Source organism: Megachile rotundata, chromosome 2, assembly GCF_050947335.1.
Source record: "Megachile rotundata isolate GNS110a chromosome 2, iyMegRotu1, whole genome shotgun sequence".
In the NCBI taxonomy this organism is placed as follows: Eukaryota; Metazoa; Arthropoda; class Insecta; order Hymenoptera; family Megachilidae; genus Megachile; species Megachile rotundata.
Window position 1 is genome coordinate 4,604,777 of NC_134984.1, and position 15,630 is coordinate 4,620,406.

The 15,630-nt window shown below is 37.5% G+C and overlaps 1 protein-coding gene and 1 pseudogene across 1 annotated transcript; one reads left to right on the top strand and one right to left on the bottom strand.

Moving 5' to 3' along the window:
- Window positions 1–1,601: 1,601 nt before the first annotated feature.
- Window positions 1,602–2,779, top strand: LOC143264000 (uncharacterized). The gene is made up of 3 exons (XM_076529082.1): window positions 1,602–2,096; window positions 2,183–2,347; window positions 2,645–2,779. Exons 1-3 carry the CDS (start codon window positions 2,058–2,060, stop codon window positions 2,765–2,767), a joined length of 327 nt encoding a protein of 108 aa, XP_076385197.1. The 5' UTR covers window positions 1,602–2,057; the 3' UTR covers window positions 2,768–2,779.
- Window positions 2,780–9,582: 6,803 nt separating this feature from the next.
- Window positions 9,583–11,312, bottom strand: LOC105663717 (uncharacterized; annotated as a pseudogene).
- Window positions 11,313–15,630: the final 4,318 nt, after the last annotated feature.

Here is a 15,630-nt window from a genome sequence, read left to right on the forward strand (position 1 = left end):
ATGGGAATAACTCATAAGATCGCAAATTACCGCAAGATATTGTTATAGATCCTTGTTCGGGAAGCTTCCAGCTTTCATTTAAGCCTATTTGGTAGGTGAACCGAGGTGAAAATCACAACTTTTACCTTACACAAACATTAAATATAACTATGGTTTATATGTTTTTCCATATCAGTGTTAAAAATAAACATTTTGTTATGCAACTTACATAATTATAATGTTAAAGTATCATATAAACAGCCGATAATAGTGAATGAACATAATATTTAAAAAATAATGAACAGCATTATGTTAAACTTTACCCGGAAAAATTGACTTTCAAAAATGTTCAACTTTGGAGGCTCATATCTTCGAAATGGTAGTAATAATGTCATTAAAACTGTGAAAACAGTATGCACAGATTCCTTATAAACTAATTCCATTAAACGGATTTCAAGAATTGCGATTTTCATTTTTTGACTTTTGTCCACGTTTTCGCCGTTTTTCGCCACTGTGCGCTGGTTTGAAATCCTTCTACAATGGCATCGCTTTTCATAGCGGTGGATGTTCGGCTCTTGTTCCAATTTTTAAAACACACTTGTTTTCGTGGTTCTTTCTGTCTTTTTGCAGCACATTCGCAAATTTTGCATCTTTTATTCCGCACACCAATGAATAAAAATTTTCGGGTGTGATATCCAACTATCACACCGACTCCTGACGCAGAGTTATAGGCGCCGCGCCGGTGCGAAACGATCTCTTTATCCAGCTCCCATCGGGAATGTATGGAATTCCAGATTGTGGAACAATATCGCCCCTTTCAACAGCTAATCGCCTTTCTTCTTCGGCCGCTGCTCTCATTTCTTCTTCCGCAGCGGCAATCAACGAATTTGCTATTTCGTCATGGTGTTTTACAAATTATCTTTTCGACATGCATTTTATATTCATTGCTGCCAACAATTCTTCCATTTGCGCATAGCTACCCCCAGTAAACATTGTTCCAGCCACGGCACTACGGTTTACGTCCATTTCTTCAATTTCGTCGGGTTGACTGTGAATTTCCCCTTCATAGTGGCACATAGTGCACACTACCTTGAGGGTAGTCTTCAAGCCCGACTGTTGCATGCCAGTCTGCAAGTATTTTATCCCGCAGTTTTCTCTATTGTCGGCATGATGGCTCATTTACTTCATCTCTTCAAACATGTGCTGTATGTTTACGATGTTTAATCCCTTTGAAAAAAACGGCGTTTCTTCTGGCCGGGTTGAAGGTACTTCTTCTACGGTCCAGGTACCGTTTTCACCATCTGAGGTGTGTGCTGATATCGTATCTTCTGAAGTTTCTTCATTTTGTGCTATTGGTACTGCCTCGCATATTGAAAACATGGAGGTCCTTCCGTCGGATGTTGACGGCTGATTTTCGCTTTCCTCAGCAAGTGTTGTATTCCTTGTCGAAGCATCTAAACTACATCGCCTTTTATGAAGTCTTTTTTTCTTGGAGTACCTCTTCGTTGAGGCGTATAATTTTTTTCTTACTTTTGGTGCATTCACTTCCGTTGCACTCACTTCCGGTGCACTCACTTCCGTTGCACTCACTTTTGGTGCATTCACTTCCGTTGCACTCACTTCCGGTGCACTCACTTCCGTTGCACTCACTTCTGGTGCACTCACTTCCGTTGCACTCACTTCCGGTGCACTCACTTTCGGTGCACTCACTTTCGGTGCACGCACTTTCGGTGCACGCACTTTCGATGCACTCACTTTCATTTCACTCGCTTCACTTTCGAAAAGAAAAATAATAAAAATACTAAAAAAAATACTAATAAACTAAATAAAATTAATACTAAAAAAAAAGTAAATAACTAAATAATTTAAAAGCTAAATCACTCTATACGTAGACGTAATGCAAAAAATTCCGATACGTTGCATTCGGATATTGCAGAACGTAATGTGAAGTAATATGCGTACCCATATTGAGAGTCAGTGGTGGAAATGAGTGGTAGTGGTGGGAGTGAGGGGTAGTGGTGGGGTGCATAGCTTCGAATCCCAGCATCGATCGACGATCCAGCAATCGCAAAGTGACCATGGAGAAAGTAAGAAGTTTAGAGAAAGCAGTTGAAAAAGTAAGTAGTTTGCGTATAATGTCACGCGTACGGTGTCTTGCCAGTGTTAATTACAAATTTACAATATGTAAATTATTTATTTCTAGATGGATATAGCCTCCACTGAGGAACAAAATAAACATGAAGAAGAGAAAAAAGTAGAGGAGGAGAACACGCAAGAAGAAGAAGAAGAAGAAAGAAAGGGAGAACGGCCGCAAAACGGACAAAACAGGAATAATAGCAGCATAAATTCACAAATATCTGGAAAAAAAGTAAGTAATGTGTTTCACATTTATTTATTCCGATTTATTTCCCTACGATAAATTATGTATTCGCAAAAAAATTATTATAACTAGCCCGGAATCCGAACTCCTCAATCGTTTCATGTTCGCGACGATATTCTGCTTTTAATTCATTATTATTTACATCAAAACTTTGAGCAAACGCAGATTTTATCAATGAAATTAATTCTTCGACAGTCTTTAAAACCTTGTCCCCTATTTTATATACTATATATATAAAAAATATATACATATAAAATATTTTACATTTTCATTTTTTTGTTGCAGATACGAAAAATACTGAAAAGGTTGATGCGGTACTCAGAATCGGGAAGAGGCCGAAGAGAATACCGCGGAAGAGGTGACATCCACATTTCTCGATGTAACATATACGGAGGAATAAGCAATTAAATAAAAAGTAGAATAGATATTAAATGATGTACTGTTTCTTTTGCGGACCTCATCCCCTTTCGATCGCGATATTCATTTTGTGCCAATTTTTAAGAATGTTAATGCCTTCCTAACTTTTTTATTTTTAATTACGTAGACGTAGACAAGTTTCGTTGAATTTTCAATTTAATTAAATTAGCAAAAATAAATATCTGTACTGAAAAGTCGGTAATCGAATTCCTGCGTCGATCAATTACTTTTGAGATACCGCTCAATTTCGATCAGACTCTCGTGCGTTACAAAAAAATAAAATCTGTACTTTTCTTCGTTATTGTTTTTCCGGTTTAAAATTTTTTACACGTACAAAAATATACTGCGTTATTAAGATATTCATAAATTAGGTTTAATTAAAATATTTTAAAGAGATCCTTCTAAAGTATCCTTCCTAAAGTGATGTAAGTGTGAACTATTTGCTTGGTCATAGATTTGAAAATAAAAAAATCGTAAAAGTAATTAGGTTCTAGGAAACATGTGTGACGAGGCAACTACGCAATATAAAAGCAAAAAGAGTTTTATTAATTCAACTAATCATTCGATGTAAGCGTAACGTTTGAAACGACAAATAAATATATTTCGAATTATGTTGTGTTTAGTCTTATTTTAATTAGAAAAATGTCAAAACTGTAATAGTAAAAGTTTCATATGAAAATAATGGAACATAAAAAGGCTTGACTGTTACATTACGATTATTCTAGTGATATATTATTGTTTTTTTACAATTACACTTTGCGCTCGAAAAATATGAAAGAATTGTATGATATGCGCTATGTGAAACTCAACGTTTCAGTAAAATAGGCCAAAAACTAGAAGTTCGATTTTTTCCTTTTACATATGCTACCGACTGATGTATTGGGCGTTTGATTTGGCTCAATAGCACATTTGATTACCTTATTCGGCTGTATGCATTGTAACGAATCAAGGACGCAACGCTAGAAAAATCTGTCATAAGTTATCGTTTTATTTGATTTTTTATTTTCATTTGGTTGCCCGAAATTCTTGTACATTTTCGAACATATACGACATACAGTGAATATTCTATATACGCAAATCTTTCGGGTCTGAGGTTTTGCGTATATCGTAAAGGTGCAGTGAATATTCTATATACGCAAATCTTTCGGGTCTGAGGTTTTGTGTATATCGTAAAGGTACTATTGTATCGGCTTGGGTTTTTTTCCATGACCGTTATTAGCAACGGTCATGCGAGGTACTTTTGGGGGATAGGAAATTTGCCAAAAACCGTTACGCGGGGCGATTCGCTGTTGTTTTATAGGGGTACGCGTGGCAACAAGCCTCGTGGCATTATGAATCGCGCCTCTCGGCCGAACACACGCGCAACGAAGAGATACCTTTATTAATAAATTATTATTGTTCTTATTAAATAGTTAACAAAACTTTATTTTTACCTCACCAAAATCTAAAGACACTCCTAATGCAAGAATAAAACTTTTTTATTTCCGATTTTTTTCTTTTGAAATTTTTTCCATCATATTTGTAACATTTTTCTCATTAAAATGAGACCAAACACGACATACTTCGGGACATATTTACTTGTAATTTCAAGTGTTACGCGTACATCGATGATTTTACTCTAATAAGATATTGCAAGTAAATATAACTCAAATTACGTCGTGTTTGGTCTCATTTTAATCAGGAAAACATCACGAATATGATGGAAAAAGTTATATAAAAAAATGGATGAAAAATAAAAAAATTAGCAATGCTCAAGTATTGCAAACAATCGAACAGACTTTTGATCTTTGCCGACTGCCACGATCGTAGCGTCTCTTTCTTTTTGACTCGCTATCCTCTTCGACGTGAAAAACTTTCATCGTCAATTAAACCAGTAAATATAGCCCAAATTATGTCGTGTTTGGTCTCATTTTAATCAGAAAAATGTAAAGAATTTATTGGTAAAAGTTGGTTCTCGAAAAAATCAAAAATAAAAAAGTTTTATATTTGCATATGTATTGCTTCACGGATATACCCGACCCCGGATCATGTTACATTTCTCGACGATCGAGCTTCACGGCGTCTGAAGGGGTCTTCCCCCCAGTGGTGGGGATAACTTTGGTGCACATATCGTACAGATCATTTGTGCACATATCGAATATTTACTGTACTTGCATAATTATGTCGATCTTCATTTTTTATACTTCAAAAATAAAACGTATGCGAATGGGTCAGAAACAATCAAAGCCAGAATTATTCTCGAACAGTGCATTTCATAGTCATTATCTGTTTCGTACGCTTACGCTTTTGGTTGAACAGTATAACAAGTTTTATTATTCTGTAACTTTTTACCCATTTAATATGAGTGAACTTATTAATGAGTATATTGCTGACTCTCTATCGGATTTTTCGGTACATTCAGAAGATTCTGATATAGAAGTCGAGGACAGCGATAGTGATGTGGGTCCAAGAAGAAGATCAAGAGCCATTCCACTACAGGATTCAAGCGATTCCGATGATTCCAGTGATTGTAAAATGTCCACAGAATCGCACAGTGAAATATGGTCAGATGTCGATAAAATTCCTAATATACCAGATTTTACTGGTGAGCCCGGCCCAAAGATTTTTCCTACTGATGAGAAAAGCGTAAAAGAAGTTGTTGAATTGTTTATTGGCAATGATTTGTTTCAATTAATGATCAATGAATCCAACATCTATTACCACCAAAATAAGGACAAGATGAGTGAGAAGAAGAAAATGTCAAAATGGCATGATATTACTCTAGCCGAGATGAAAAAATTTCTTGGTATAATTATAATGATGGGCCAGGTAAAGAAAGATGTAAAAGATGATTACTGGTGCTCCGAATTTTACACGAGAACACCATCGTTCTCCGCTATAATGCCACGTAATAGATTTCGCCAGATTTAGAGGACGTGGCATTTTTCAAACAATGAAACAATAACGGATTCTAATAAGCTCGAGAAGATTCAGCCCATTCTGAGCTATTTATTAGATAAATTTAAATCTGTATATACGCCTAGGAAAGAACTTTCGCTTGATGAATCCATTATTCCATGGCGTGGAAAATTATCTATAAAAACATACAATCCAGCAAAAATAATAAAGTACGGCTTACTTTGCCGTATGCTATGTGAAGCTAGAACCGGATATGTTTCCAACATTGAAATATACTGTGCGGAAGGCAAAAAATTGGACCAGACAATTATATCATTACTTGATAAAAATATATGTTTGGGACACCACTTTATATGGACAACTATTATAACAGCATTAAAACTGCAGAATTGCTTATGACAAATGGTACACGAGTTTGTGGTACAATTAGAGCAAATAGGGGTGTTCCCGAGTCTTTACGGCATCTCAAATTGAAAACTGGAGAATATAGATGTAAAAGAAAGGGTGAAGTTTTAGGACAGGCGTGGAAGCCGAAACAGAAGGTCGTATACATGGTTTCTACGATACATTCGGGAGAATTAATGAAAACAAATAAAATACACTGGAAAACTAAACAAAAAATTATAAAACCCTATTCCGTCATAGAGTATAATAAATATATGATGGGTGTAGTATTTATCATATTATTCCATCATGAGAAAAACGGTAAAGTGGACAAAGAAAACAGTCTTGTTTCTTTTAAATTGCGCAATGTTTAATGCATTTAGATTACATATTGAATTGAATGGCAACATTATAAAATATAAACAATTTTTACATATTGTTGGACGTTCTTGGATCGAAGAATTCGCAAATACACAAGATGTATTGAATGATACTTCTAGTAATTCTGATTCTTATACTTCAAGTACTTCTGTACTTGTTCCTACACCTCGCACACCGAAATTTGATAACCCCCAGAGACTTTCGGGTGATATGAAAAAACATAAAGTTTCCAGAATTCTTGGATCAGGGAAAAAAACCGATACGTACGACGTCCGTGAAAAGTTTGCTCTGCTGGTAAAAAAAGAAGCGAGAGTAGCTTTATGTGTGCTGAATGCTTAGTACCTTTACATCTTGGACAATGTTTCGAGAAATACCACACTTGCCTTAAATATTAAAACTTTTGTTTTCTGTTTACGTTATATATGTATATGTAATAATCCACCATGAAATAAGAAACTGTATTTTTTTCTATAATTATAAATTAAAAATTTCGATTTTGTTTCTATTTTTAATTACCGTTAAAATGTATATGACGAATATGCAAATAAAATGTTCTACGTTACGAAAGTATATAATGTTTTAATATTTTTTTTGGCTATTCAGTGATCAGAAACAAGTGAATAAGGCCGGTGTTAACTTTAGATGTCAAAATCTTTTTACACCAATTTACTTCAACTTCTATCATTGATAATCAGGTTATATTTTCGGATGAAAAAAAATTTAATCTTGACGGTCTAGACGGCTACAATTCGTATTGGCGAGATATCCCAAAAGAACCGCAATACTTTTCGAAAAGAAATTTTGGCGGAGGAAGTATTATGGTTTCGGGTGCCTTTTGCATTGATAGCATGTTGCAACTGGCTTTTCCATTAAAAAAAATGGATGAGTACATCACAATTTTGCGCAACAACTTGCTACCTTTCATAAATGAAAATGATATAAATTGGACCTTCCAACAAGACAACGCGACTGTACACACCAGCCGGAAAACTGTAACATGGTTGGAAAAAAAAACCAAAATTAATATAATTAAATGGCCAGCATGTTCTCCAGACCAAAATCCAAAGAAAAATATTTGGGCCATTATTGTCCGAAAAGTTGTGACGGATCGGTGGGAGGGACGAAAGGAAAAGTCCCTGAGGTGAAGGGCAACCAGGGAAAGCGGTCCTCCACGTCCCGATACGCACACCCACGGACGATTTCTTTAAAGGGGCGCGAGTGCAACGCACGCGTCCGGGGGAATCGCCCTTCCGGCAGCTCTTTCGGGAGCGGTACTCAAGGGGGGACAGAAAATAAGTAGAGAATCCGCGACTATCTAAGATAACTTTAGCTTTATTAAGGGCCGAAGCTAGCCCTTCGAGAAGAACGCGAACGAGCCCCTCATGGTACAAAGTTCGGTAAGGGAACTGGGTCACGCTCGCTAATTGGGGGTCGTGGACAGCAAAGGAAACGCTGGACCTAAATGCAAAATACAACGAAAGAAAAAAAAAAGATAACCCGAACTGGGGTCAGCGGCCCAGGATCGCGGAAACGGAAAGCGTAAATCGAGGTAAAGATATTCCGCGAATACGGTCCCTAGGGTCCTCGTCGCCGGGGCTGGTAGCCCTATCGCCAGGAACCACCCACACGCACACACGCTCGCACACACGCTTAGGGATCTTACAGAAGGCAAAGATCCTACCTTTTCTTTTCCTTGGCGGATGGATGTCGTCTCCTCCGTCGGACAGGTACACACCACAATGTGGACACACGCACTCACGACACAAAAGAACGGGAAAGAAAGAAGAAGGTAATTATTATAAAAAATACAAAAAGAAAGAAAAGCAAAGAACAAAAGATTCGTATAAGCGGGCGGTTCGCGGTGCGAAGGAGGGTTTCGTGACGAAGAACGAGAACGCGTCTATTATTGTATATTTCGTTAAGGCGTTTCCAAGCGGCTGCGTAGTTCTTTTCTGATATGGTAAATGCCGTGATAACGGTTTCGGCTTTCCCAGATAACGATAGTCGAAGATAATGCATTCAACATCGAACTTTGAGGGCTATTTTCACCCCCTCAACATGCATGTCCGTAGATATAAAAAAATACGTGTCAAGTGATTTCTGAAAAGCTACCACATATGTAAATTTCGTTAAAATCCGCGTGTAACACCTTGGTGATGTCCTTTGTAAGAGATATTGTTATTAAGAAGTTTGTCGCTGTTTTCGTATAATATTCTACATATCTATGATAGTTAATCTTGCAAGTATTTATTGTTTTTGGAGCTTTGTAGATAGTGCTGTAAGTTTTTACGATCAATCAGCATGAGGTTATATTAATTTTAATAACAATTTACGTAGTGTCCTTAGTTAGTCGTACTTGTGCGAGACGCTTAAATCGTACTTGGTACGACTTAGGTGACTTAGGCTTTAGAAATTCTTATTTCGACCGATTTTTTACCTTCTTCTTTCTTTTCTATTTTTGATTTTTGATTTTTGTAATTTGGTAGGCCATTATGTTAAAACGAGTTTATAATCGTTGGAAAAATGAAGACATGGAACAGGCGTTAGGGGGGGATCCTGCTTTAGGAGCCCTAAAAAGAGCGTTCTTTAGGGAATTTTTTTAGGACAGAAAAAAAAGGTGACCCTAGTGAACTTTTTAGATTATTTTACTACATGTTTGAACAAGAAAAAAACAATTTTTGTACAGAAAAATATTGAAACGCAGCCGATTTTTATGCACATCTGTGCAACGCTTTTAAAACTAATTAAAAAACCAAAAAAAGCTGAAGAAATTAAAAAACCAAAGAGAATTTTAATTTTCATAGTCTTTCCTTCTATTTGAACTAAGAAAAACCAAAAAAATTGTGAAATTGTAAAATTTTCTCAGGTTTGAAGAAAATTTTCCTTTTTTTGAAAAAAAAAAATTGTTTCAACTTGCTAAAAAAGTTGTTTAAAAATATTTTTCGTGAATTTTTTTAGTTCAAATAGAAGAGTATATAAAACTGAAGCTAACAAGCCTTGGTTTGTTCAGATTGGTCGTCTAGTTTTTTTACAATCACGCCCGCCAGTTTAGAAAAATCGTAAAAACAAAAACCCGGGAAAACGCGTTTAAAGTTTGCGGTCAGAAAAAATGTTAATTTTCAATTACTTACAGTAACAATACGCTAATTAGCTATTCCTGCGCCATAAATTAGACCTTCAACTTCCTCAAACAATTCATTTTGATGCATTTGCTCAAGTCTACGGGCTGTGCAAGCTTCCTTGCTGGAAAAGGATGTACGCCGATTTTCCCTCTCGATCCGTTGTGTCGAAAGTATCCGTATGCGTCTTACATAGCTGGCCGATTTTCAAATCGAGCAGCTGCATAGTATTTAAAATTGCAGAATATCCTTCGTTGAACATTCCTGCAGCCATGTAGACAGCAATTTCAACGATTTTTAGGCCAGAATTCAGGTGTTTCGGGCTCATGCACCAGATAGTGGAATTGAAAGATTCATTCGAATTTTGCGTGTGCCCGCCTAAGCATCGCGTCAAAAGTTCGTCACTTGATAAATCTTCGTAGATTGGACGAATATGTTTCTCCACATTTTCGTCAATTAATCGATCAGGATGCTTGAAAGACGCAAGAGAATTCGTGGCTTCAGCTTTGCGCCATTCACACCAGCTTTCGGCGCCTGCCGGACAATTCTCGTGGCGAGGAGATTCATCACTCGAACAATAATGATCCAGTGTTGCCATTCTTGCTTTCTTCATAGCATCGACAGAATTAATGTTTCTTCTTATAGCCAAACCATAGTAGATTGTTAATTTTTTAATTAGGCTCTCCGTCAACCGCTTTTTCCCTCCGAGCTTTCATCCTTCCTTTTGTTTCGGAGTCGAGTACCCATACACTTTTGTACATGCCCCACGCACTCATTTTTAGTAACAGGGCAATCGTCACCGTATGGATTCATTTTAAGTATACCAGCAAAAGTTTTCGAATCGCCGTCGCGGATGTAATTCGTATATTTTACTCCGAATTTTTCAACGGATCTTATGAACATTTCAACGATGGAGTCCACTTCCATCTTCCCGACTGAACCGTCGTGATTAGAGGAGCATGATTCTTTGTGATCTTCATACCATTCCGCAAATTGGTTATCGTCTAATTTATTTTTATTTAGGGCGCATGAGTGACAATATCCACTTTTAACGAGAAGGTCAACTACTTTGCCAGAATAATGTCCAATTAGAGTTGTTACACCGAACAATGAAGTGAAGCCACGTTTTTTCCACAATCCATCGCCAGAAACCTTCAAACAATTTGCGGTTCGTCCATTTTCTACATTTTTTCTTGTTCTTCTTTGACAGCTTTTTCACATACACTTTTAAATATTGATTTTGACGCTGAGTAAAAATGCTGCACTATTTTATCGTATGTTGATTTCGCTAAACCTTGACATATGTCCATTAATCCACAAAACACATTGATGCCTTCTCGTCCAACACCAAGAAGCCTCGTCACAAACATTATTCGTCTATTTATTTCGTAGCCGGTGTGTATTAACGGTCCTGAATTAATTTCTCGTTGACCACACATACATGACATCACAATTTTAAAACCCAAGCCTCGATGTCCACTCTCTGCAAATGTTATGTTTTGTTTACAAGTTTTACATAACACCATCTCAGAAATTGCAAGAAACACTGTCACAAATTCAATTATTCGGTAACAGTGACCTGAATCTACACTTATATTTTCGGTGCTTGCGGTGGCTAATTTCTTCGCACTACTGTTTGTACTATCCTCCGCACTGTCTGATTCACTTGTGAATCGATTCCCGTGAAATCTGCGTTTTCGTGGCTTTGCAGAACTATCACTGCTCGATTTATCGCCTTTGGGATAACTTGCCATGATATAACACAAAAAGGAATTACTATTTCACAAGAATAACAAAATAACGAACGTGAGTTTATTTCCTTCGGCGAGTATACTAAGACATACTCCGCGTCTTGATTTGCATACAAATATATACATCTTCCAGGTATACAGGGAAGGGAAAAACGAAAGAGTGGGAAAGGGGGTGACTTTCCTCAAATTGGGAATTCCCACTTCTCCCTGCCAGGGGTCATCTGGCACAAACCGTCGTACGGTGACCCATCCGACACTCGACCTCGTACAAATTACCGTAACAGTAATAAACCCAAGGATCACCTCGACTTTTTCATACTACATCCGGAACCGAAAAATACAACTATGTATTTTACTACAGCCGGGTAAAAATGCATAAGTAATGGTTCCTTGGCCTTTTATTACTTCAATATTCCAAAACTTTCTTAAATCTATAATTATGATCTACAATAACTTATAGTACACAGTCCTTCTACTATTGTTTCGAACGACTGTTGAACCTTTGCAGGTACATAGTTCGGAGTTATTTTGTAACGCGGTAGTAGGCAGTTGCCTACTACCAGGCGCGAACGCTACCAAAAACCAACGATAGATGGCGTCTAGCCGTGACCGCGGTTCTCGCGGTAGAATCGGCACCCGCGGCATATATAAGACCGAGCCGCGGGCCGATTAGAGAGAGAGCACCAGACGAACCGTTGTACGAGCAACCGACCGCTCACCGAATCGTCACCGTGCGGCTCTCTCCACGATTTTTGATGTACTTCCTTTTACTCTCCTCCAACGGAAGGTGACCTGGGGCAGGGCGTATACGATTGTCCTCAGGTCGTAAACCAGACTCCGTACTCCTCACCTTACGACGCCTGGCTACGCCGCGAGACGGAGGTATCCCGACCGCCGAGGGACACCAGCAACGTGCTCTCGGACCAACGGTCTTGTGCCTGGGGGACGGCGCAGGGCTATAAGCAGCGTCGGACCTGTACCAGCGGCAAAAGGCCAAACTCCTTTCCCGGACTCTCCTCCTTCCCTAGCGATACTGTGTAAACATTTAGTTAGTAAGAGCATCTGCGTTCCGCGCTCCACGTCTAGTTTGTAGGTCGCGTTAGTTTGTAAGTCGTGGTAGTGTACCCCCGGAACCGAACCCGGCATACCGGCTGAGCCGGCAAAGACTTTGAAATAAAGATACGCCGGACCGACCTCCGGCGGGTTATAATTTGACCGAGAGAAGGAGCGCACGCTTTAGCTGCTCGGGCGCTCGTATACCTGTTCGACACCCTACTCCGTTTAGTGCTGTATCTTTAAAACTATTGCGAATTAACCTCTATAACTTTGAATACATATTCTTAGATACATTAGGAATAGATTTAAGCGATAAAAAAAAATCGATTTTTTGAGCCTCCTAAAGCAGGATCCCCCCTTAACCAAATTATCGCAAGGTGTTATTGGATTTAATGAAGCTCATAGAAAATATGGGATCCCAAAACCAACGTTACGACGTCATTTTCTAGGATTAAATAGGAACGTCAAATTTGGAAGGCCCAAGGATTTGAGCAATACTATAGAACGGGAGTTGGTTGCATACGCACTCAAGTTAGAAGCAAGCTCTTTTGGGCTTACTGCAACTGGTCTAAGAAAACTTGCCTATCAACTCGCTGAAAAATATAATTTACCACACCGTTTTAACAGAGAAAAAAAAATTGCAGGGAAGAAGTGGTACTATAAATTTATGAAAGATAATTGTTCGGGACACCGGTTGACCGTTATTTCAGGTCGTCCACGCGTTTGAAAAAACTTTCTGTTTTCATCCCTGTTTGATTACTTGATGACAAATTTAAACGACTGTGTCTCCCGAGCATATTGTTCGTCCTCTACACCTCTGTTTCGAATACAACGTACACCGTTCTTTCGTTATACCGCGAATTCGTTACACTTCGAATACCAGCGAGCTCCGAGAGGTTCTAACCGCCAAACCCAACAGACGTAAAATTGATTAGTTAATCCTACTCAGCGGGCAATTATATTTCACAGTATTATTAAACAATTTTGTGTGTATTTCATTATTCTTTTGTGTTCATCTTGGGTTTTGTTTCTTTTTTGTCTCTGTGTGAATAAACGTTCGGTGAACTTTAAACTTTGTGCAATCCGTGATATTATTCTGCGCGAGTATCCTCCTTCACCAGCGTCCGAAACAATAATCCTTGCTTATCCTTACGTACTCCAGAAGCAACATCAATGGCCAGGGCTAAAGCTTTCAATAAAGAATTAGTTTACAAATTCTTTGATAAATATCAATCTATATTAAACGAATATAATTTCACTGCAAACCAGATTTATAATGTTGATGAGACAGGATTATCTACCGTACACAAACCATTTAAAATAATTGCTCAAAAAGGCAAACATCAAGTTGGGGCAATTACAAGTGGTGAAAGGGGTTTGACCACTACATGTATATGTTCTATGAATGCGGCAGGCGAATTCGTGACGTCTATGGTAATATTTAAACGTACACGGATGAACGATTGCTTAAAAAAAGGAGCACCACCGGGAACAGTGTTCGGATGTTCTAAGAACGGATGGATAACATCAGAGCTTTTTGTTGAATGGTTATAGCATTTCATCAAATATATCAAGTTAGAAAAAAGTAATGAAAATAAATTACTACTTCTTTTGGATGGGCACTCCACGCATACAAAAAATATCGAAGCTATCGATCTAGCGTGTGAGTATGGCATTATTATGCTATCTTTTCCTGCACACACAACGCATCGTCTCCAACCTTTGGATAAATCTTTTTTCAAATCCCTCAAAGCCAATTATAATGAAGCGTCATCTACTTGGTTGAGAACAAATCCCGGTAACACAATTAAACAAAGTACTGTGTCAGAATTATTGGGGATTGCATACTCAAAATCTGTTCGTATGGATATTGCTTTGAATGGCTTTAAATCTACCGGTATTTGGCCATGCAATAGACATGAATTTAAGGATGAAGATTTCTGCACTCCAATGGAAGATTCAGTGACTGAAGAGTCTTTGCACACAAATGCAGATGAAGTTGTGAATAATGAAGCTCCTCCAGCACACGAAACGACACAAAAAACCCAAGAAGAAGAAGAAACTATGGATCTTATCACAATTCCTTCAATTTCGAAACAAATAAAACAACAATTAAATACGTTGTGGCCGATTCCAGACATAATAAACGGAAGCCGTACAAATGTAACGCCGGCAGTCGAAATAACATCGAGTATAAATAAAGAAAATTTAAAAAATGCATTGAAGAGAAAAAAAGACGCAATCATTAAAAAAGAATCAGCAGTAAAGATTAAAAGGAAGAAAGGAAATGCAATTATAGATATAGGCGATTGGTTTTGTTGTCTTTATGCAGAAGATCGAAAAGAAAATATGATTCAGTGCTTGAAATGTAAAACATGGGTGCACGACCTATGCGCAGGAGTTAACAGTAAAATAAAGAAATATGTGTGTGTTGCCTGTGTTTAATAAAAATTAACTTGTTATTGAATTCTTTTTTTTTGTTATTGAATCTTAATTCTTAATAAAATGACCATTCTTAATTAATTTATTCTAAATAAATACCTAATTGTATTTTTAGGCAGGTACGACTTAAGCCATAGGTGGTATGACTTAAGGCACTGGTTTCGTAAGTCGTACCTTTGCAACTTTTTTTTAATTTAGATTAATTGTGGGAATGAGAGAATGATGAGAGAATGACTGAGAGAATGACGCTGTCAGTGACCGACTGACCGTATGTCGGTAATTGATCATCGATAATAAATGTTAATCGTCGGTAATAATATTGTAAATTATTATAAGTTATCGACAGTTCAAGACGTTGTAAGCGAGCGAGCTTGATGTGTGTTTTTTTAAAAAAGAAAGGAGCGTTGTTGATTAGAGACCGGGTCGTGAGAGTAGACGTATGAGGAAAATAGGCGTAAAAAAGTCGGGAAAAAGTCGTGAAAGTTATTAAAAGATTGTAAAGTCGTTTTATTTTAAAAGTTATTTGTGTTTTGCTAAATAAAGTTACAGTTAAGTTTTGTTCGTTAATATTTGTGTTAAAATTTTGTTTTCCCTTGTTACATAATAAAAAGAGTTTTCTTTTGCACAAAACCAAATCAAAACGGTGCAAAACCATTTTATCATCATAATTCCTACAATTTTGGGGGCTCGTCCGGGATTAAAAAGAAAAGGATCCGAAAAGATTGAGTGGTTATTTGCATTGTTGGTGCGTGCAAAGAATCAAATGTTTAAGAACAAAATATGCCGAGGCACACTGTATCAGAATTAAAGGACATGCTGCGAA